General features: G+C 42.1%; 1 protein-coding gene across 2 annotated transcripts in view; it reads right to left on the minus strand.

Annotated features, from left to right (window-relative positions):
- MTX2 (metaxin 2) overlaps positions 1 to 22,705 on the minus strand; it is a 130,396-nt gene that overhangs the window by 22,956 nt on the left and 84,735 nt on the right. For both annotated transcript variants that reach the window (XM_082262274.1, XM_082262275.1), the window contains exon 5: positions 2,978 to 3,054. In XM_082262274.1, the coding sequence (XP_082118400.1) occupies positions 2,978 to 3,054 (77 nt within the window). The remainder of the gene's footprint in view (positions 1 to 2,977; positions 3,055 to 22,705) is intronic.

The raw sequence follows: 22,705 nt of genomic DNA on the forward strand, positions 1-22,705 counted from the left end.
AGGTCCTGGACTGCATGTTAGCTGGCCTGCCATAACAAGTAAAAGAGGTAAAAGCATTACCTGATTACATTAAAGATTTTAGAACTTTAAAAATAAATTTGAAAAAATATATTTTCCATTAGGTCAGAATGCTTCTTTAAGGCAACAAATTCCCATACATACAATATTATACAGAACAACTGGAATGGCGATCTTATAGCGCATTTACACTTTTGAAGCCAAGCTAGGATAACAGCTACTTCATGTCTGTTACATGCAACCCTTCACATAGCAACTAAAAAATATAAAGAAATTGCTGCCTCCCTTTTTACTTGGTTAAAAAAGCCTACATAGCTTTCCTCTTCTATTTAATGGTACTGGGGAAGCTGGGGAGGGATGCTTACTATCATAACTTTGTCTGTACGGTGCTGGCAGATCTCATTATCAGTTGTAAATTAGATTTGTGCACTGTTTGTACCAACACAGAGATAGAAATCTCAAGGCTCAGGTGGTACATTGTGCAGTACGTTAAAACACATTTAAAAAAAAAATGCCCCTGAGTCAACTCCTAGTTGCACATTGTAGGCTATTCTAGACAACAGAAGCTGCCTACAGAGTTCTATGTATAAAGCAAAGAAACACAAAGAAATGGAAGAGATATATTTTTAGGTATGTTTTGTGAATGGGGACACATGACACTTAGTGGGGTATCTCAAATTTGGCTGCAACAGTGAAAATAAATATAGTTTATATGTAACTTAGGAAATGCATTTGCCATCTCACCACTGCAATCACAGAGATATATGTAACAAATTCCAGGTATCTGCTGTGTCTCTGCGGAGCCGTTAGGCAGCCTGTGGTCTACATATCCTTCATGCAGAGTGGCCCTTTACTAGGGTTATAAATTCAGCTTGACAGAATATCCCTAGACCAGCCTGGATGCTTTCCAATACTTTCACTACAATATCTACGGACAGAATTTGTCCAGCTATAATATTTCAATAACAGCATCATATACAGCAGTATTTTGTTATAGAAGGGTTATTTGTGGATTCAGGCTCACAAAATCAAGAATTTTTATAAGCATCATTCCACCAAAACCAGATATTTCAATTATAACTGGAAGCTGGTGGGTTTATTCACTCTACTTTCTTATATGTATCTGAACTGGGGGGGGGGGGTGAGAGGTTCCCCCCAAGTTCTCAGCTTAAATGCCCTGTTATGATGAAGGGCATTTTACTTCTGCTAAATGCTTTGTATTGTGCAGTGACTGAAAAACCCAGCACCCCCCAAAACAGCCTAAGATTTATTAACACTGGTGGCTGGTAGGCGGTAATAATAGGCAGTTGAGCTGTGGTTTTTACCTCCCCCTGATCACCTGCCTTAACCTAACACGGCAGCCAGAAGGTATAGAACACATGCTGCAGCAAAGATGAAACCACATGTCACATATGGCAGGCAGTGTAGCCACCAAACGTGACCCATTCAAGTGACCAGGACCATGCTACAACAGCATTTTATGCACACAGACTTTCAATTGTTAAAGCAGACATCTACAGTGGATGGCTTTTCATAGAGCATCACAAGTGTAAACAAGGCCTAACTGTTAGCTGTGAACTGTTCACATACGGACATTCAGAAGCTCTTGTATGCTGAGGTGTAAAATCCCTGGGGTAAAATCTTCCTGGCACCCCAAGAGCCACACACGACATGTAGAGCCTTTAATACAAGTAAATGGTTGTATGCGGCCCTGCTCAGGTAAACACTGCTGGCTTTTTCATCAGCATTTTTCCTGCGCATGCATGTATGGCGCTTCTCTGTGCACACGTGTGTGGATAAACACAGAAACCATCAGTGATTACCCGAGCACAGGCACGTACAGCCAATTAATTGTAATGCTGCTGTAGGCCGCATGTGCAAGACCTTGGGCCTCAGAAAGTGCTGAGGATTTTACGGCTCAACAAACTGAAGCTACTAAGCATCTGTGTGCATGAAGTCTTTGGCAGGCCATAGATGATGCGATTTTCTTTCCTGCAAATATGGGTTGCAGGAAAGAAAATTGCTCGACGGATCGGCTTTGGTACAATCCGCCTGCCCATAGATGGTATGAATCCCCACTAGTCCCTGCTGGACCGGCCAAGATTTAAACCATCTATAGCAGGCTTTAGGAAGATAGAACAAGCTTCATGCTTCCCAGATGAAGTGCTCCTGTGTTTAAATGTATGTACGTTTACATGCATTTATGTGTTTTTAGAGCAGGGTTTCTCAACCAGAGCCCCGTGGAACCCTAGGGTTCCTCCTGAGGTTGCTAGGGGTTCCTTGAGCAATGGGCAATTTCTGCCTCTCAGATAAGTTCCCAATGACACCATTGTTCCTTTTAGCTCTCTGTAAAGGGGTAATTCTTCCCAAAGATGACAAGAGTAAGAAGCATTCTTCCCACTGACTGTCACACTAATGTGTCACGAGTTGTACATTTTTCATTTTTAGCAGGGGTTCCCCGAGACCAGAAATTTATTTCAAGGGTTCCTCTGTGTTGAAAAGGTTGAGAAAGGCTGGTTTAGAGCATCTAATCTGCCCCTGGATGCACAGAATTCTATATTCTATCAACAACCTATCATGTATAGTCCCATAGCAGGTTAATACCAGTTTTATTTTCCTAAACCTTAGTAGAGGTACACTTTAAAGGAAACCTGTGCTAAGAGAAACCTAGAAGCTCCCATTAACTAACTTCTGTTTCTCTAGGATGCTAGTTGCCTGGCTAATCCAAGGTCTCCAATTCTTTCTGAGTCACTGACTTTGAATAGGCAAGCAGATTAGGAATTCTGGCTTCAGTCTGACTTCATTTGATGCATGCTTGTTCCAGGCCAGAATGTGTTGAGTCCCAGAATCGGCACTGTTGCCAGGCACCAAGCATTTTCTGAGGGAGCTCAGCAATTAAAGTATTCAAGTTTCCTTTAATCAATCACACACATTTAGTGTATTCTCTTGGAAGACTTACCTTGGCTTTCACAAATTGCACTATTGGTCCCAGTTCTGATATTACTTGATTCCCAACACGGATAAAAGGAACTTTTCCTAAGTTAAAAACAAAAACAAAACAAATGAAGCAGTTCATAAAAAAGACACTGAAAGTAATATAAAGAAGCCACAAATGGTAATATAAAGAAGCCACAAATGGTAATATAAAGAAGCCACGAATGGTAATATAAAGAAGCCACAAATGGTAATATAAAGAAGCCCCAAATAGTAATATAAAGAAGCCACAAATGGTAATATAAAGAAGCCACAAATAGTAATATAAAGAAGCCACAAATGGTAATATAAAGAAGACACAAATAGTAATATAAAGAAGCCACAAATAGTAATATAAAGAAGCCACAAATAGTAATATAAAGAAGCCACAAATGGTAATAAAAAAAGCCACAAATCCTAATAAGGCCTTACCCCATTACGTAACCTCTACTGCATCCCTCTACATTAGTTGACTATTAAATCCTCTGCTCTTTATGTATGCAAGATCTCAGCTAGCTGTATTTTTTTGAAGTGTTGTATGGACCGGGGTTGGGTTCCCCTCTAATCCAGAGGTGTGGGGAATCTGCCCCTAGTCCCATTCACCATATGCACCCCTCCACTAAGTACATTTTTGATATTGTTGTACACAGATACCCAGATTTCGATGTTCTCCTTTACATATAAAGACCCTTATTTGATGCCTTTTCTCTTGGATTCTTACCCCTGCGAAAATGTGTTCCCCTCCCTCCCCCCGCCCCCCCCTCACCCCTTCACTTATTTCAATTAGTTTGCAATATGCCTGCACTTTGGATGTTTTTTGATGAATATATTACACTCTCCGGTATTATCAGAACTGTTAATAATCACGACTGTTTGTGAACTGTTTACTTTGTTTAAAAACTCAATAAAACTCTTTTGGGGGGTGTGTTTCTTCATTACTAGCATGATATTTAAACCACGGGCTGAAATTGTAGCATTGCATTGTACAATAACAAAGATAATAAATATAAAATTATTGAACTGCCATTTGCCAAAAGAAGAGAAACCCTCTGATGCTCACTAAAGGTGATTACTCCGTATATACTCCCCCCCCCCCCCCCCCAATTCCAGGTCACTAGCTATTTCCAATGCCTATAAAACTAACCTAACCCTAAGCTTGCTAGAACACTTGTTCTGCTTTTTTGGATGCACTGCAGTTCCAAAAACCAGTTTCTTTCTTCCATCAGTGTCAGGGACAATTGAAGAATTTCCATATGGAAAGTGGAGAACCCTTTTAGGTCCTGGTTACAGAAAAGGAAATCATTATGGGTTTCCTTCGCATTCAGAGTCTAGAAAGGTTCTCTTCTGATCTGCATATCTGTAGTTCAGTGCATGTCAAGTCAGCTTCAGCAGGCAGCAACGTCCAGAACTGGCTTACTTCTTCTGAATCCATGAAGAATAAAGAAACAAAAAAATTAATCCCGCCAGCCAGGTCACAGCGCAATAAAATACATTTCTGCTGTAATTATTAGTGCTCCGTACCAGAGATATAATTTAAAAGAAAAAGTCACAGGGCACTGATACAAACCTGAAAATTTCCCAATCACATCTCATACAAAGAGGATTGACCCGTTCAGTCACCGGCCTCCTATTTTTTTTTCTTTAATTATAAAGGACTTCTTTTTAATATTATTATATATTTTATAATAAAATATGAGGCTTTTTTGTATAAAAAAACATTATGATTTCCTTTTTTGTAACTAGGACCTAAAGGGGTTCTCCACTTTCCATATGGAAAATCTTCAATTGTCCCTGACACTGATGGAAGAAAGGAATTGGTTTTTGGAACTGCAGTACATCCAAAAAAGCAGTACAAGTGTTCTAGCAAAATAAAGCCCCGTACACACGTACCGATCGTCGGCGAACGATCGGCCGTCTTTTGTCCCCGGGCTGTCGGTGTCTGTTGAAAAGTGCAAAGACAGCACAAGAATTTTGTCCGCCGACTACAGCCGACTGCAGAAGTGATGTCATGTAATGGTTAACTTTCCCTGTGTTTTTTCTTTTCTGAGCATGCCCAGTCTTGCAAATCTGCGGTCTGTCGGCCGAATTCTGTACTGACTGGCGAACAATCGGCCGCTCTGGTGTCGGCATACAAAAATTTTAATGCTTGCATGACAGATTCTTGTCGGCAGAATGTGCGCTGACGGCTGTCGGAGGCATCATACTAACAAGCGTACAATCGGCAGATCGTTCGTCGGCCGACGCTTGTCTGCCGACGATCGGTATGTGTGTACGGGCCTTTAGGGTTAGGTTTGTTTTATAAGCATCGGAAATAGCTAGTGACCTGGAATTGAAGGGGATATACACAGAGTGCAGAGCTGGTTACTAAAATGTCATCCTGGAAACCGAGCTCCCTGTATGATAAAGTGTACAGAGAAATCTTGGATTTATAGCACTGCTATCTATAGTCAGCACACAGCTGCCAAATTTCCTTTCTACACTCCTAAAATTCTCATATAATCCTAAATTACACCCCCCTGCAGTTCACACACAGCTACCGGTGAAAATGCAAGAGTCCTTAAAATAACTGCACTTTCTCAGATCCAGGAAACACACATAGGAGTTTGAGTGCCGGTTCACACTGATGCGGCTGCAGTGATCGCATGTAATGTCGGAGCGCACTGCTCCTTCATTACATGCGATCGGCTGTGCGGTGCGAGTTTAGCCATACACTTTGTATGGCTAAATTCGCACCGCACCCGCAGCAAACACGCACAGGACCCTTTTTTGCAGCCGCATCAGGATCGGATCGCACAGTGGTTCACACTTGTGCGATCCGATCCTGTGCGAACTGCAAGATCGCACTGCGATATGCGATCAAACTGGGGGTGTCATTAAGATTACATTGACACCCCCAGCGTATCGCATATGGCAGTGTGAACTGCCGGGGGTGCGTTTGCGATGCGGGAACAGGCTGCGAATTCCCAGCCTTCCCGCATCGCATAAGTGTGAACCGGGGCTAAAGCGGAGCTCCACCTTTTTTTTTTTTTTTTAGAAAAACCCTGACATAGGTTGCAAATGAAAGAGTTTGCAGTCTTATTTTTTATTTTTGTACTCACTGTCCTCTCGGGATCCAGTAACTTCCATCCTTAGTGTGGGCATTTGAAGCCCTCTCTGAGTTTCTTCCGGAAAATGGTGCAGCTGGGCACCCAGCATGCACCTCCCGATCTCCCGCCTGTGCATGAACAAAGCACTGCGCACTCAGTGTATTGCAGGTTGCCATAACAATGGTGGCGTCAGAGGAGGGTCCCCCCCATTGTTATGGCAACCTGTCAATCAAGGATGCCCACTGGCGACTACTAGGATTCATGACATTAATATTCCAGGAGCCAACGGGCGACAGGAAATGACGTAACTCGCCCCCAGCAAGGTACAGCACAATGGGACATATTTATGGCCCTTAAAAGGTAATCTGCTTTAAAGGATAAAAAAAAAAAAAACATTGCGAACCATAAATCGTTTGTTACCCCAACACTCGATATTCCTGATCTGTGCCTGCTGTACCATGTACTTGTATGAGAAAGTATCCTGTTCTCTTTGTATTGCTTACTTTATGTGAAGGACTGGCTTTTCCCACAACTTAATGAAGACTCTGAAGAAGATTTTATTTTTTTTCAGCAAGACGAAGCCCAGCCACATTGGCACAACCAAGTTTGTCGGTTTCTAAATAAAACATTGCCCCAACGATGGATAAGGTTGCATGGGACCCCAAGACTTGGCACTATACTCTTGGCCCCCCAAGATCTCCAGACATTGCACCCTGTGACTTTTTCTGGTGGGGATATGTAAAACAATAAAACAACATGTTTATGTTTACTTTATGCTATAAAACATACCCAATAAAAAAAATGTAAAACTCAATTTTTTTCAAATTTCCAAAAAGCATATATTGATTAGATTCCGCAAAAGTTATCGTGTCTACAAACTAGGGGATATTTTTATTGAATTTTTCTTTATTTTATTTTTACTAGTAATGGCAGCAATCAGGGATTTTTAGCGGTACTGCGACATTGCGGCAGACAAATCGAACACTAACTTACACTTGAACCTTTTTTGGGGACAAGTGACACTAATACAGCAATCAGTGCTAAAAAAAAAAGCACAGTGACTATGCTAAAGACACTGGCAGGGAAAGGGATAACATCAGGGGCGATCAAAGGGTTAAATGTGTTCTCTGGGAGTGCTTTCTAACTGTGGGGGGTTTGCTCTGACTGGGGGGAAGACAGAGATCTTAGCAGAAACACAAGATCTCCATCTTCCCCAAACGATTGCGAGGTGGCAACGAACATCGGGTCTGCCAGACCCGCTGATTGGCTCCCGCTGTATCCAATCACAGCAGGAGCTGGTTGACAGCGCCGCGAGCACCCTAGACCTATTGCACGAAATCATGTACATGCACGTGATTTTGCGTGGGAGGGCTGCCCTGCCGCAGTATATATGCGTGGGGCGGTCCAGAAGACGTTAATTTGTTATATAACTAACACATTTTCATTAATAAATATACCTATTTGAAATCGGATCATTGTTTTGGAAGAAAACTGTACACGCGGTAAAATCCTTCATAGGTTTCAGCATTATCCCTCTACAGCTTTAGAACTAGACTAATTCAGGCTGTGAGGGCCATGTTTACACACACAATTGGGAGCAGCATCTGTGTCTTTGCAGCCGCTGCATCCCAACTGACATCAATGTAACTGCCTGTATGGGGATGAATGGAACACCTGAGCAACTCTGTGCAGGTATACGTGGCCCTTACAGGGGGTACACATTGATAGTCCCTGTATGAGCTAGGCCTAAGGCCAAATTCCAGTCCGATTTACAAAACACCATTTTACCCAGTTATGTCACCATTAGAAATTAAGGTTTGCATACAAGTACCTAAATTTGTCTCACACTAGCTGCATTAGGACCCTTTCACACTTGTGTGAGCAAAAATTTGCGCGGTTTTACCGCAATTTTTTTCTGGACTTGAAGCAATGCCTATGTCTATGGACCTCAAAACACATCAACGTCGTACCAAAGTAGTGCATGGACTACTTTGAAGTTGTTGCCACTTGAACTCGCACAGATATGAACGGTACTCATTGGAAATCATAGAGTATGATTTGTCATGTGACTTTGCAGTCCCAAATCACAGGACAAGTCACACAAGTGTGAAAAGGGCCTTAAAGTGACTCTAAACTGGTTAAAAAAATACATTTTCAGGTATTTATTCTTAAAGTTGTTCTGATGGAAAAAGTTTCCTTCCCTAATGCATTCTATGTATTTAAGGTAAAAAGAATAAAAACATTCAGTAGCCTCTTCCTCCCTCTCTAAATACTTACCCGAGTCCTGTATCGACCCAGAACTGTGCCCATCTGCAGCAACTCTGCTCTTTCTCCCTGGTCTTACAAGGCAGAATGAAAGCAGCAGGAGGCATTGGATCATTTTCCACCAAGGTCATTCAATTTGTATATCAAATTTTGTCGAATTGAGTGGTGCTTGTAGAGCCACCAATAGCTCGAGGTTTGGCCCATTCAGCAGGAATTTGACAAAAAATCAAGCCATCTATGGCTAGCTTACCCTTGTCTGCAGGATAGCTGGAAGTTAGGTCTAGAACATTGCTATTCCTGCTGGGCAAAGGGATCTGTCTCCTAAGACTGGCTTACAGTAGTTGTAAACCTCAGACATGAAATATGAACAAAGCATATCCCTCTATAATGTGCACTTGTCTCAATCCAGAGCAGTATCTTTTTGGTCTGCTGCTTAGTTCCTCTGCTATCAGCATGAATCGCTTCTGGCAAGTTTTCCTGACACCAAGAGAAAAAAAAAAAAAGGTGACAGGGGAGGGATCTCCAGCTCATTGCCAACCTCAGCTCTGTGGAGGAGTGTGTGTCCCTTCCCTCCAATCAGCTCTCAGAGCTTTTCTCACTGAGCTCTGCAGTGTGATTTCAGCTCTCCACTGTCTGACAGCTCAGACAAGCCTTATAAATTCTGGACTTAGAACAGACATGGGAGAAGAGAAGGCTGCAGATAAACAGGTACAACTTACGTAGGAGAATTTGTTTAATTACTGTATTACCTGAGGCCAGCCACTTCACTGGGCATATGTAAAGGTTTACACCCACTTTAACAAAAATATAAATCCTTTAGCAGGTAACCCAACTCCCATATTTGTATTTTTAATGGTGTATTTAGTTGTTTGCCTGGAGTTCATCTTTAAATTGCCAACCAGAGCCTCATGCCGATAGCCTTTGTCCTAACCCTCTACAGCATAATTCCCTGCGTTTGTCAAGTGATATCCTTAAAAAATCCCATACGCCTGTATTATTTATGAAGTGGTATGACTACCCCTCCAGGTTTGAAGAATTGTGGCCCCGCACAGACATGAAACCCCTAATCTATCATAGGCTTGGAGATCATACATCATATCTTAATCCTTAATAATCTAGTACATTGGGTTTTTTATCTTCTGTGACATCTGCTCTTCAAATGGCTCCTGTGCTCAAAAAGAAAGCCGTTAAATATCCTGGGCCAATCATTATTCTAGAAACATGACAATGTACACCTGTTCCTTTATATCTTCGTTATCTTCTGCTAAACACAGATCACTCTCTGTACCAATGCCCGGATCAACTCCTGGTACTAACAGCATTCTGGGCACAACACTGGAAATGAGCTTACCGGTGTGGGATCACAAAGTGAACAAAAAAAAAGGTTCAATAATAATAATAAACAATATGTAAAGCCAATCACTAAAATCTCATATATATTTAATATGGTAATGTCATTTCAAAAGTATTTTGAAATTACCTTAACATATTCTTTCTGTATTGAACTGTATTGTGATTGTACTGTCCCCCCTCTACATTGTAAAGCACTGAATACACTGTTGGCGCTATATAAATCCTGCATTATAATAAAAATAATAATATTTGAACTCCTTTTAAGAGTCGGTTCACACTGAGGCGACACGACTCCTTACTACTTCGGGGGCGACTTGTGCAGTCCCGTGCACCACGACTTCGGAGCGACTTGCAGGGACTTCACATAATGAAAGTCTATTCAAGTCGCTCCGAGGTCGCCCCAAAGTAGTACAGGACCCTTTTTCTAAGTCGGAGCAACTTGTGTCGCTCCTATTAGAACGGGTCCTGTAGCGGTCAATGGATCGCAACTTGTCAGGCTGACAAGTCGCCTGACAAGTCGCGCTAGTGTGAACCGACTCGAACACCGCAGCTTTTAATAAACAAATACCTGGTGATCCTGCCACAAAGGTCTTTGTTTAGGCCCTCTGTTTCTGTCTGCCTCCATTAAAGCGGTTGTATCCCCAAAAAAAACAAATATAAAACCCTGCAGGACAATGGCATAATGTGCTAGTATGCATTACATACTAGCACACTATGAAATACTTACCTTAGAACAAAGCCCCCACATGGTCCCCCGGACACCGCTGAGGGAGCTGACATTTTTAAAAACTGAAAGCATCTGAGCACACCAATCTTGGGGTGATCAAATGCTTTTAGGGGCAGAGGAGAGATCTCTCCATTAAAGAGGAAGTAAACCCTCCTCTGACACTTTTACCTATAGGTAAGCCTATGATAAGACTTACCTATAGGTACTGTAAATATCTTCTAAACATGGACCGTTTAGGAGATATTTACCTTACATGCAGCCAGTGACGTCACTGGCGCATGCGCTCTGAATGAACGGCCGGTCGCTGGTGCTGTTCCTTCAGAGCTCCGTGCCGTGACCGTTGGCTCCCGCATGCATGCGAGGGAGTGACGTAATCACGGGTCCAGCCAATCAGATGGCCGGATGCCGCGAATCCGGAAGAAGGGTGACAGAACATGTCACCCATGGGAGAAGTGAGCGGTCGGGGCTTCGTTCTAAGGTAAGTATATCATAATGAGCTAGTATGCGATGCATACTAGCTCATTATGTGTTTTTGTTTCAGGTGTACTTTTTGAAAAAAAAAAAAAATAATTCTGAGGTTTACAACCTCTTTAAGCATACCTGTCTATAGCTGTCACAAAAAAAAAATAAAAAAAAAAAAATAAAAAAAAAACTTAAAAGCGCCCCCTCCCCCGTGCTTGCTGGCAAAGGCAAAAGCATGCATTGTTCCTGCGCAAACACTAATTCAACGATCGCCCCACACATGTGAAACATTTCTGCGAACGCCAGAGCAAGAGCAATAATTCTAGCACCAGACCTCCTATGTAACACTCCTATGATAACCTGTAAAGGAATTTTAAAGCTTCGCCTATGGAGATTTTTAAATACCGTATTTCAAGAGTGTGCAAAACATTGAAGCCATTTACTCAGTGTAACACCATAGTTTATGCTTTATTTAAAAATGTAGATATTATATTGTGTTTGTGTGCAATAAAGTTAATTAAAGTGTATTTTTTCCAAATAATGTGCATTAAAAAAACTGCTGCGCAAATACCGTGTGACATTTAAAAAATGGCAAAACCCACCATTTTATTCTCTAGGGCCTCTGCTAAAAATATATAATGTTTGGGAGTTCTAAGCAACTTTCTAGCAAAAAAAGCGGATTTTTACACGTAAACAAAGTGGCAGTTCACACTGGTACGACTTGTCAGGCGACTTGGTCAGCCTGACAAGTCGTGCACCGTCGCGGTCCATTGTGTAGTACAGGAACGGTTCTAAAAGGAGCGACACAAGTCGCTCCGACTTAGAAAAAGGGTCCTGTACTACTTCGGGGCGACCTGGAGCGACTTGCATAGACATTCATTTTATGAAGTCCGTGCAAGTCGCGCTGAAGTCGCGGTGTACGCGACTTCACAGGTCGCCCCCGAAGTCGCGCTGCTTCAGTGTGAACCGGCACTAAAAGTGTCAGAAAAGGCTTGGTCTTCAAGTGAATATGGGTGTAACATGTAACATGTTACGAAAGGTGAACTTATTCTTTAAAGCGGTTGTAAACCCTAAAAAAAAAAACCTGCAAGACAAAGGCATAATGAGCTAGTATGCATCGCCTTAGAACGAAGCCCCGACACGGACCCCCGGACATCGCTGTGGGCGCTGCCATGATCCCTCGCCGTCTCTTCTGGGTTCGGCGGCTCCGGCGAGGTGATTGGCTGGAAGAGACGGCTCCGGCGCGATAATTGGCCGGAGCCGCGATGACGTCACTCCCGCGCATGCGCGCGGGAGTGATTTTCCGGCAAGCTCCCGGCAAACGAATTGAAGGTCCCCCCGGACCTTCAGAGCGCATGCCCTGCTCGTGCGAGCGGCTGCCTGCACTGTAAATATCTCCTAAACCGTGCTGGTTTAGGAGATATTATTTGTACCTACAGGTAAGCCTTATTATAGGCTTACCTGTAGGTAAAAGTGTCAAAAAGCGGGATACTACCGCTTTAACTGCTTGTTTAGGTCTAGAGGAGAGTAAAAAAAAAAAAAAAAAGTTACTTTCCTAATCCTCTGCTCCTCTGGCAGACAGCGCTCCCCCATGCTTCAGAGAGTGACTGTCCCTTGGTATCACCACATTCAATGCAGGGCTACGGACCCTTCACTAGCATTTATCCGGTCCTTGGGGAACTATTCCTCCTACTGACACCAATAAGGCACCCTTCTTTCCACTGACACCAACAATAGGGCACAATTCCTCCCACTAACACCCAGGAAAATGATTCTTTCCAATGATCTAAATGATAGACCACTTTTCCTCTCCACTGATTCAAACAATAGGGCACAACTCCCCCCACTGACACCAACAGCAGGGAACTATTCCTTCCACTGATACTAATGATAGGGCACAATTCATTATTTCTTGTACTTCCACTGACCACCAAGCCAGAGGCACTGTTTATTCCCACTGGCCCTGGGGTATTTTCTAGCCCCATTGGTGTCAGCCCAGCCCCCCTATAGTCATTTAGAAAGTTTGGAGACTCCTGCTCTAAACTTGCTAGAAAATGTGACTACTCCTAGAGCACAGGTGTCGAACACAAGGCCCGCGGGCCAAATGCGGTCCCATGCCATTTCATGTGGCCCTTGCACCTCTCCTGCAGCTGCGGCACCCCCCTTGTCTCTGCCCCCACCTTGTCTCTGTAGTCGGCAGCAGAGAGTACAGAACTCCTTTGCCAGATCCTCCACTCCTCTGTGCAGCTGCACTCCTTCCCAGATCCACCCGCAGCACAGGAGGTGCACTGTGATGTAAGGAAGGGTGGTTGACTCTTGACTTCTAAAGGTGGGGGGGCTCTTGACATCCTATGTAAGGGTGTAAGGGGGTGTGGGGTGCTCTGGACATCTAATCCTACAGATATAGCCGGCCCTTTGAGGGCAACCATAATGCTGATGCGGCCCGCAATGAAATTGAGTTTGACACCCCTGTCCTAGAGGAACAATTCCCTAGCACATTCCTCTAACTCTATGAATGCCATAGCCCTGTCCTTTTCTAGGAGTATCTAATGAATGTCTACGCTGGCCCAGCTCCTCCACCCCTCTCTACATAACCTTTTTTTGTAGGTGCTGGGAAAGGAGCTATAGAAAGTCACAAAATGACAGTTTTAACATTACATCTACAATGGTGGTACCCAGCAACAATCTCAGGGTTTTGAAATGTCTACACAAGTGAGGCTTTTTCCAGATAAAAATGGTGAAAATACATATGAATTATATTCTTATGGGAGGATGTTAATTGAAGTGGATGGTCTGGTGACAGGTCTTTTTACTGGTTATCTGTTATTCTAACTGCAGCTGTCCATTAGTATATTACTGTTATTTTACTTACTTACTCAACAATGCTGCAAGAATTTGCTGATGCACCATAAATTAAAACAGCCTAATAAATATTAATTAGACTAATTAGATATCGGATGTACCCCTTGCTCTTCATATGCCGACATGTTTTAAGCCATGATAAAAATCTGAGCGGCACTTCTACATCTCTGAAGTCCAGATGCAGCAAATGATTAGAAATATATTTTATGATAAAAATCAGGAGTGCTGATCGATTGCCTATTCAGCATGCTAGAAAATTTTTCTGCCTTTTTCATGGAAAATCTTTCTGAAAAATCCTGATAAGCTCAGCCATAGAATCCACGGATTCACAGTGCGGGAATTCAACAGTAACAAAGCAAACAAGGTGTTCTGTATGGATGGCAAGAAAACAATAGGATCTCAAAGCAAGGAAGAGAATTAAGGTGGCCACAGGCATTACTGCAATCAAAATCCAAAATGATCTTCTGTGTGCCGCCTACAATTACCCCTGTGGTTGTATATGTGACTTCGACACTGGTCCCCAACACAAGTAAGAATACATATGGCAGGAATCCTCCACTGACCAAACCCAAGGGCCCTTAACCACTTCTGGACCGGAAGGATTTGCCCCCTTAATGACCAGGCCATATTTTGCGATTCGGCACTGCGTTACTCTAACGGAAATTGCGCGGTCATGCGATGCTGTACCTAAATAAAATTGATGTCCTTTATTTCCCACAAATCAAGCTTTCTTTTGGTGGTATTTGATCAACTTTGATCAATTTTTTGCGCTATGAACAAAAAAAAAGAGCGACAATTTTGAAAAAAACAATATTTTTCACTCTCTGCTATATAACATTCCCCAAAAAAATTTATTTAAAAATCACATTTTTTTTTTAACATTTTAGGCCAATTTGTTTTCTGGTACATATTTTTGGTAAAAACAAATTGCGATAAGCGCAAAAGCTATTGCGTCTACTAACTACGGGAAAGATTTATATCATTTCTGTTGTTTGTTTTTTTTTTTTATTGTTTTTTTTACTAATAATGGCTGCGATCTGCGATTTTTTGCAGGACTGCGACATTGCGGCGGACAGATCGGACCCCTGACATTTTTTACATATTTGGGGTACTGTACCAGTGACATTACTACAGTAATCAGTGCTAAAAATATGCACTGTTACTGTAATAATGACACTGGCAGGGAAGGGGTTAATTAAGGGGTTAAATGTGTAACTAGGGGCGTGTTTCTAACTGTGGAAGGGCGTGGCTTGTGAAATGATCATAGAGACCTGTGATCCTATATAGAAGGATAACAGGAGCTCTGTGATCATTCCAGGGAGAACGGTCGGCTGTGTTTACAACAGCCGACCATCCTTCTCTCTCAGCGGGGAATGATTGCGGGTGTCAGGCGGCAATCGGAGCCGCCTCCCCCGTGCATCGGCTTCCCCGTTGACGAGCAGGGGCGCTCGCCCCATAGCTACAGGCGCGCGACCGACGTATACCTACATCGGTTTGCGCAGGAGCGGCTGCCTGCCGCAGTACAACTGCGGAGGGCGGTTGGTAACAGGTTAAAGTAGAACTATGGGCAAGGGAGGGTTATAACCTCTGTCGGATTTTTTTTTTTTTTCTGCCATCCGTGTCCCATTGCGGAGATTTCCCTTCACTTTCTGTCTCATAGCCAAAACAGGAAGTGAGCGGAAATCCCTGCAAATTATTGGCTTGCCGACTGCACCACACAGATATACTGCTGCAGGGCAGCCGCTCTGCTCTGGATCACGTATCCGATACATGATTAGCGCTTCTATGTAGGGGGCACGCACACGCCCCCCCCCCCCACGCAGATTTAGTGCTGCAGACCAGCCGCTCTGCTCTGGATCACGTATTTGATACAGGATTAGCGCTTCTATGTAGGGGACACGCACACGCCCGCCGCCCCGGCTGTGCTGTGATTTGTTACACCACAAGCCAATCAGCAGGTCCTGGCTAATGATTGATCGCAGTAACCCGCTGATCGGCTCCTTCATTCAGGAAAGGGAGCTCTGTGTTGTAAACAACACAGAGCTCCGAACACTGCAAAGCAGGGGAAAAAACAGCAAGATCGCTTAGTAAAAGCACCACATAACACACACATTACACATGGTTAAGCACACATTTAACCCCTAGATGTTAACCCCTTCCCAGAAAGTGTTATTAGTACAGTGACAGTGTATAGTATTAGCATTGATCACTGTATAGTGTCACTATTGATGTCAGTGTCAGCTAGTCAGGTAATGTAACCCCCAGCCATTATCGGCTAGGGTTTTCCCTTGCACCATCACAGTCCCACTATAAGTCACTGATCACCGCCATTACTAGTATAAAAAAAAAAAAAAAAAAAGAAAGAAATTAAATTTCCAGTATCTATAGCAAACACTATAAAACTTTCACACAAACCAAAAAATATACGCTTAATGAGATTTATTTATTTTATTTTTTTTTACCAAAGACATGTAGCAGAATACATTTTAGCTTAAACTCATGAAGAAATTAGATTTTTTTTCTATTGCAGAGGTTCTATAGTAAAATCACCAAAAGAAAGCTCAAAGCTCTATTTCTGTGCACAGACAGGAATAAAAACGAACAAGCGTTCTGATCCCCCTGCACTTGGTCCAAAACTAAAAAAAAGTTTTGCCTTTAGTTATACTTTAATCTGCTGTCTTAATGCCCTTTTCCTCCATAGAGCAGGATATTTCTGTGCTTGCTGAAGAAATTATTAGTAACACATAGGTAAAATAATACGGAGATATTTATGACCTCTCCAATAGATGATTGAACTTCCCCTGCCAATGCCTCTACAGAAGAAGGACAGAGTTATCTTTGTCCAGGAATTACCCAGGCAGGCTCGTCGACGTGGGTTACACTAAAGGACTATTGATGGTTCGGTACATGCGAGTACCCCCGCCTCCCTATAATAGGACGCTGTGATGGTGTGTTGTACCTGCCTGAAGCCAGTCATATACTGCAGATAGGCTGTAATCATCGCATAACCCTCTCTGCATGTACACAAAAAACGATTCTATTCGATTTGCCTGAGTGAGGAGGAGGCTGAAATTGGACATATGAAGTGTTGCCAGAGTGTTGACCAGTGAATCCTCTGGATTTTTGGACGTAGCAGTGAATGCCCCGCTACTCGGCTATAATGGATTATTACCCTGTATAGTATATAAAGTGGCGTCCCGACATTGATTAAGGTGCTGGATACCTACCTACCTATACATATGAGAACAGATATGAATTTTGGCTGCTATATACGAGTATTAAGCCATCGCTGTTTTCTGTCCTACGTCTTGCCGTTGTCTGCCATCTCCCGTGTCATTAAAAAGGAAATACCGGTCTGTCATGGTCTCTCTGGCCCTGAGGAAGCCTTGAGCGAAACACGTCGGCTTGCTGGGGACCTACATTGACCGCACTCCATCCTACACAGGCTTTTGGTTTCCCTCTTCGGGATGTATTTCTACCCTAATGACTCTTATTAATTGTTTTTATACATAATTCTTTCTATGTGTCTTGTCTTTGTTAACATGTGCGTGACCGCCCATGTTTTTTATTTGTAAATCTAATAAAATGTAAATTGTTTTATATATTGGTTTTGGTGTGATCCTTCTCCTCCCACTGGCCCGCAAAGCCCCACTTTTTCCTGTCCTATTTTGTATAACAATTAGGGGTAAGGGCCCTACTACACGGTACTTTTTTCTGAATTACCCAGGCCATGATCCATATTCTTGGCTGAGACGCCAGCTCAGAGATGACACAGTAAAAAAGCCTATGACACAATCATATAAATCTTGGTGCCTTGTACAATTCTTGGCTGTGTTCACAAATATTTTATACAGATCAGCCTCTGATGCTGCCTCTCACTTTGCAGGTTGCTAAAAATTATAATGTTGCAGTCTGATCACTGAGGGAGAGGAAATGCTTGAACCCGTCTGCAGCATTCTTATGACATTTTCAGCCTCATCAAGTCCCATGACTTGAGCTCAAAGACTGCTTTTAACCACTTCTATACCAGGCCAATTCTGGCACTCCGCTCCTACATGTAAAAATCCTCATTTTTTTGCTAGAAAATTACCCAGAACCCCCAAACATTATATATTTTTTTTTCTAGCAGAGACCCTAGGAAATAAAATGGCAGTCATTGCAACTTTTTATGTCACACAGTATTTGCGCAGCAATTTTTCAAAACGCGTTTGTTTTTGGAAAAAAAAAAAAAAAAACACTAAGTTAGCCCAATTTTTTGTCATAGACTTTGACAAGCTGCAGGCAGTGGACACTGCACCTGTTTCTCCTGGGTGCATTGTAACAGTAGTTAGACGCCCTACCTGTGCAAGGGGCCCTAATGGGCCCTTAGATGATTACTGGTACAGCTTCTTTGAAACATTATACTGCTGTTGTCTATTGTAACATGTGAGGAACGCATTCATGTAAACTTTTAAAGTAACTCAAAGTCCATTTTAATCACTATAAATAAAAAACATCGCCCCAAAAACTACAGCAGTAGTTTAGTTGTGCATGGATGCTTGTATGTTCAGATCACCCACTTGATTCATACCATTTTCAGGCATTGTGGTTGGTTTACAAGTCTTCTAGTCATTCTCTATATTGCAAATGGCAATGAGCAGAGCCAGGCACCATAGAGATCTCACCAACTGGGTTCCCAAGAAATGTAAGGAAGGAATGGATGATTTGACTATTCACCCAAAATAAATATCAGCGTTGTGCAGATTTAATATTCTAAGGCTTCTTTCACACGGGCGCACGGTATGTCCGTATATCATCCCATCCGTTTGCAGGTGATATATACGGACATAATGCATGTCAATGGGATTGCGGGTGTCAGCGGATGACCATCCGCCGATTTGCATTCCTTTCAGTTCTGTTCCGTTTTTTGGAACGGAACAGAACCCTATTTTTCTTCCGTTTAAAACAGGGAAAGGACTCAAAATCGGATGTCAGCGTTGTCATCCGCTGACATCCACAATCCCATAGACATACATTATGTCTATATATCATCCGCAAACGGATGGGATGATATGCGGACATACGGACCGGATGACACAAGTGTCATCCGTGTCCGTAAAAAAAAAAAGTGCCGGAGCGGATCAAAATAAGGTTCGCTCCATGTGAAAGGACCCTTAGACTGTGTTAGTGTTGCACAGGCTATTGTTACTTATTTTAAAGTATTGAAAAATTGATTCCTTTACTCCGTCTTTTATTACAGCATAAGAAAAAGATTTGAATCGAACATTGTTTTTACTTTATACATAAATCATCAATATCCTCGAGAATGCAGGAGTCAGGCTAGAAGTTGATGACCAGATGTTATAGGTCTCTGGAAATGGAAAATATACACTGTATGTTCCCGAACAGTGACCCCACACGCTGGAGATGCGGGGAAGACAGGAGAACACTTATACATCTTCTGGATTTGTCCCCAAATCCATACTTATTGGCAAAATGTCTGTGCTTCGATTAAGGATTCTACTGGCCTTTCTTTAGGTCAGAACCCAGCAGCCTGCTTACTACACCTCTCTCTAAAAACAGGTATCACCAGTCTATGGTGAGACATCTACTTAACGCGGCTCTGGCCTTTATACCAGCGCAGTGGAAATCTGCCTCTTCTCCTACTATAGGTCATTGGATCAGAGCAGTAAATGATTTAAAGCACATAGAGGAACTTATTGCAACAATGAATAGACAGGAAGCTCGATTTCACAAAACGTGGATTCGATGGATCAATTTTACGCTCTTGAGGAGTAATCAGACACTCGTTTTCTATATCGTCGTGCACGACACATTTTTAGATTTACTTTACTTTTTTTTTTTTTTTGCGTTTTCGGTTTTGTTTTCCCTTTTGTTTTCTCTTTTTTTTTTTTTTTCTGTCTTTCCTTTTCTTGAAGTCTAGACATCGGCTACACCCTGTTACAGGTGTGTTTTCCTGTGTTGCACGCAAACAATAGTACAAATACTATCTCTTTGATTATGTTGATACTAACTGATGTTTTGTTTACTTTAAGAAATCTCTGATGTAGAAATGTGGTCCTGAAGAAGCACGCTGCGAAACGTGTAGACCCAAAGATCAGATATGATTATGTACTATATGATGTACCTAAAACTTGTGAATATATAATAACCTACACATTTTTCCCATTCGTCCTTGGAGACTATATGGGTAAAAAATAGTCTTAGGTTATTCGATTTTAAACGATCCCTGGTTGTCTGTTACATGTTTTGTATGTTTTAATGAGGAAAATTTGGTTCTGCTCTCATTTTTTTCATTTTATTTTTGGTGTATTCAATAAAATTATGTTTTAAATAAACCTTGTTAGTCGCCACGATTCGTTTCATGATGTGCCTTAGAAAGTCCAGTCATATGCTCTTGTGAGGAGTCAGTTGTGGTTTGGTTTTCCAACCAATGATCCCTCACAACCCCCTTTTTTTCATTTTCTATATGGTCGTGCACGACACATTTTTAGATTTACTTTACTTTTTATTTTTTTTTTGCGTTTTCGGTTTTGTTTTCCCTTTTCTTTTTCTTTTTCTGTCTTTCCTTTTCTTGAAGTCAATTTAAAAATGCGGAAAAAATCTTAGCGTGCCCCGCAATGCAACCTGGCAAACGGTATATATTTAATGTTAGCTTTTCTTTTTTGTTAATTATTAGGTTAGAGAAGTATATTAGGGTTTTTTTTTTTTTTTTTAGATGGCGGATCTATCAGTTACTAAGGTTTATAATGTTTGTAACTTCTTTATTGAATGCTAGCTTTAATAAAGAATTAAAAAAAAAAATATTGTAAAACTTCTTAAAATACTGTTCTTATCAACAAGACCAGGTAGACCAAGAAACTGCAAGGGTGTTACACTCCCAAGTTTTCAGAAAACTTTTTTTTTTAAAAGCATACAGCATTTATCTGCACCTTCTAGATTAGTAGAGACATTTCACAGCCAGAGGAGGAAGGAGTATCCTATGAAACTGGTGGAAAAATGTGTAGTTTCCTGTGGCTTCACGTGATACTTGGAGGTTTTTGAGTGTTCTTCACCAAATGTTCCCCTGAAGCACATGCAAGAAACCTGCTGTTAGGCCTGGTTCACACAAAGTTCATGCGAACAGCAGGCTCTGTCATGGTCCTTTTCAACAGATTCCCTCTTCTCTTGCTTCACAGTCAGCCTAAGGGTAATGGATGAGGTGCATGGCACCAACAAAGACCTCATCTGCATCCATACTCTAAAGTGTATTACAAAAGAAATGAAGGGCTTTTTGAACTGCAAGGAGTCAAAGGTTTTATTCAGACTGTACAGCCATGTTACTGGTTGAGAGATCTTTTCATATTCTGGCATCCATATTCAACATCTGAAACTGGCCTTCACATTCTTTTACTCCAGCAAAAACATAACAGCGCATCATGGATACAACATTTAGGTCCGGAAACATTCGGGTCAGTTCAGTGATACAGAAAAGACATGCAGAAAGAGCAATCAACAGTCAGAAATGACAGTCTATATTTGGAACTCAATGGTTTTAAGTGAGGGTTACTGATACATACTACAAAAATAAAATAAATTGGGGAACACTAGGGGTGGGGCTTGAAAGCAATTCAGTATGTATTTTAGTGGATCTAAACCCTATCACTAAAACATATAAACTTTATCAAGGTTATGGAATTTCAATAGCCAATTTCATTCTTCTTTTATTTTTTTAACTGCAGTTTTCATTAACCACTTAAGCCCCGGAAGATTTTACCCCCTTCCTGACCAGGGGTTTTTTTGCTGTGTTTTACTGCATGACTTTAACGGACAATTGCGCGGTCGTGCGACGCTGTACCTAAACGGATTTGACGTCCTTTTTTTCCCGCAAACAGAGCTTTCTTTTGGTGGTATTTGATCACCTGTGCGATTTTTTGATCATGCGCTATAAACAAAAAAAGAGCGTAAATTTTGCAAAAATAACAATATTTTTCAAATTTTTTTATATGAAATTCCCCCCAAAAAAAAATGTAAAAATCAAAATTTTTTAACATTTTCGGGCCAATTTGTTTTATGCTACATATGTTTGGTAAAAAAAAAAAATTGCAAAAAGCGTATTTTGATTGGATTGCACAAAAGTTGTCGCGTTTACTAACAAAGGGAAAGATTTTTGTCATTTTTGGTGTTTTTTTTTTTTAACGAGTAATGGCGGCGATCTGCGATTTTTTTTGCGAGACTGCGACATTGCGGCGGACAGAACGGACCCTTGACTGACATTTTTTACACTTTTGGGGTTAACAGGGACATTACTGCAGTAATCAGTGCTATACATATGCACTGTTACTGTAAAAATGACACTGGCAGGGAAGGGGTTAACTGTATTGGAGAGGGAGGGGTTAAGTGTGTCCTAGGGAAGTGTTTCTAACTGTGATTGGACATGGCTACTAGTGTAAAAAGAGAGATCAACGTTCCTACATAGTAGAACCGTGTGATCTCCATTCTTACACAGAGGAGAATGACAGGCGGCTGTGTTTACATTAACGGCCTGCCTTTCTCCCTTCCCGGCGAATGATCGCGAGTGACCAGCGGACATCGGGTCCGCCGGTCACACGCACTGATTTTTAGGGAACAAGCCGGGGCAGGCGCGCGCCTCAGCGGGCGTGCGCTCGCCCACTATTGGCTCACAAGCCAGTGACAGGCTAGTGACGTACCGGTATGTCAATATGCCTGGCCGGGGCTGACCGCCGCAGTATATGTACTTGCGGCGGTCGACAAGAGGTTAAAAGAATAGCTGGTAAATCTGCTATGAAGAACTTTCTGTTGTGGGGTATCAATGCTCTGTCTGTCTCCCAATTACTCTCCTGCATTATCATCCTGTCATATGCTCTCCTGGTAAAGAATACAAGCGGCTGTGCCAACAAACATTGTGTAGCCATTGCCCACCATCGTCATTACGAGGAAACACAAAATGACGAGGTCC

This window comes from Pelophylax lessonae (genome assembly GCF_965119305.1).
Source record: "Pelophylax lessonae genome assembly, chromosome: 6".
Lineage (NCBI taxonomy): Eukaryota > Metazoa > Chordata > Amphibia > Anura > Ranidae > Pelophylax > Pelophylax lessonae.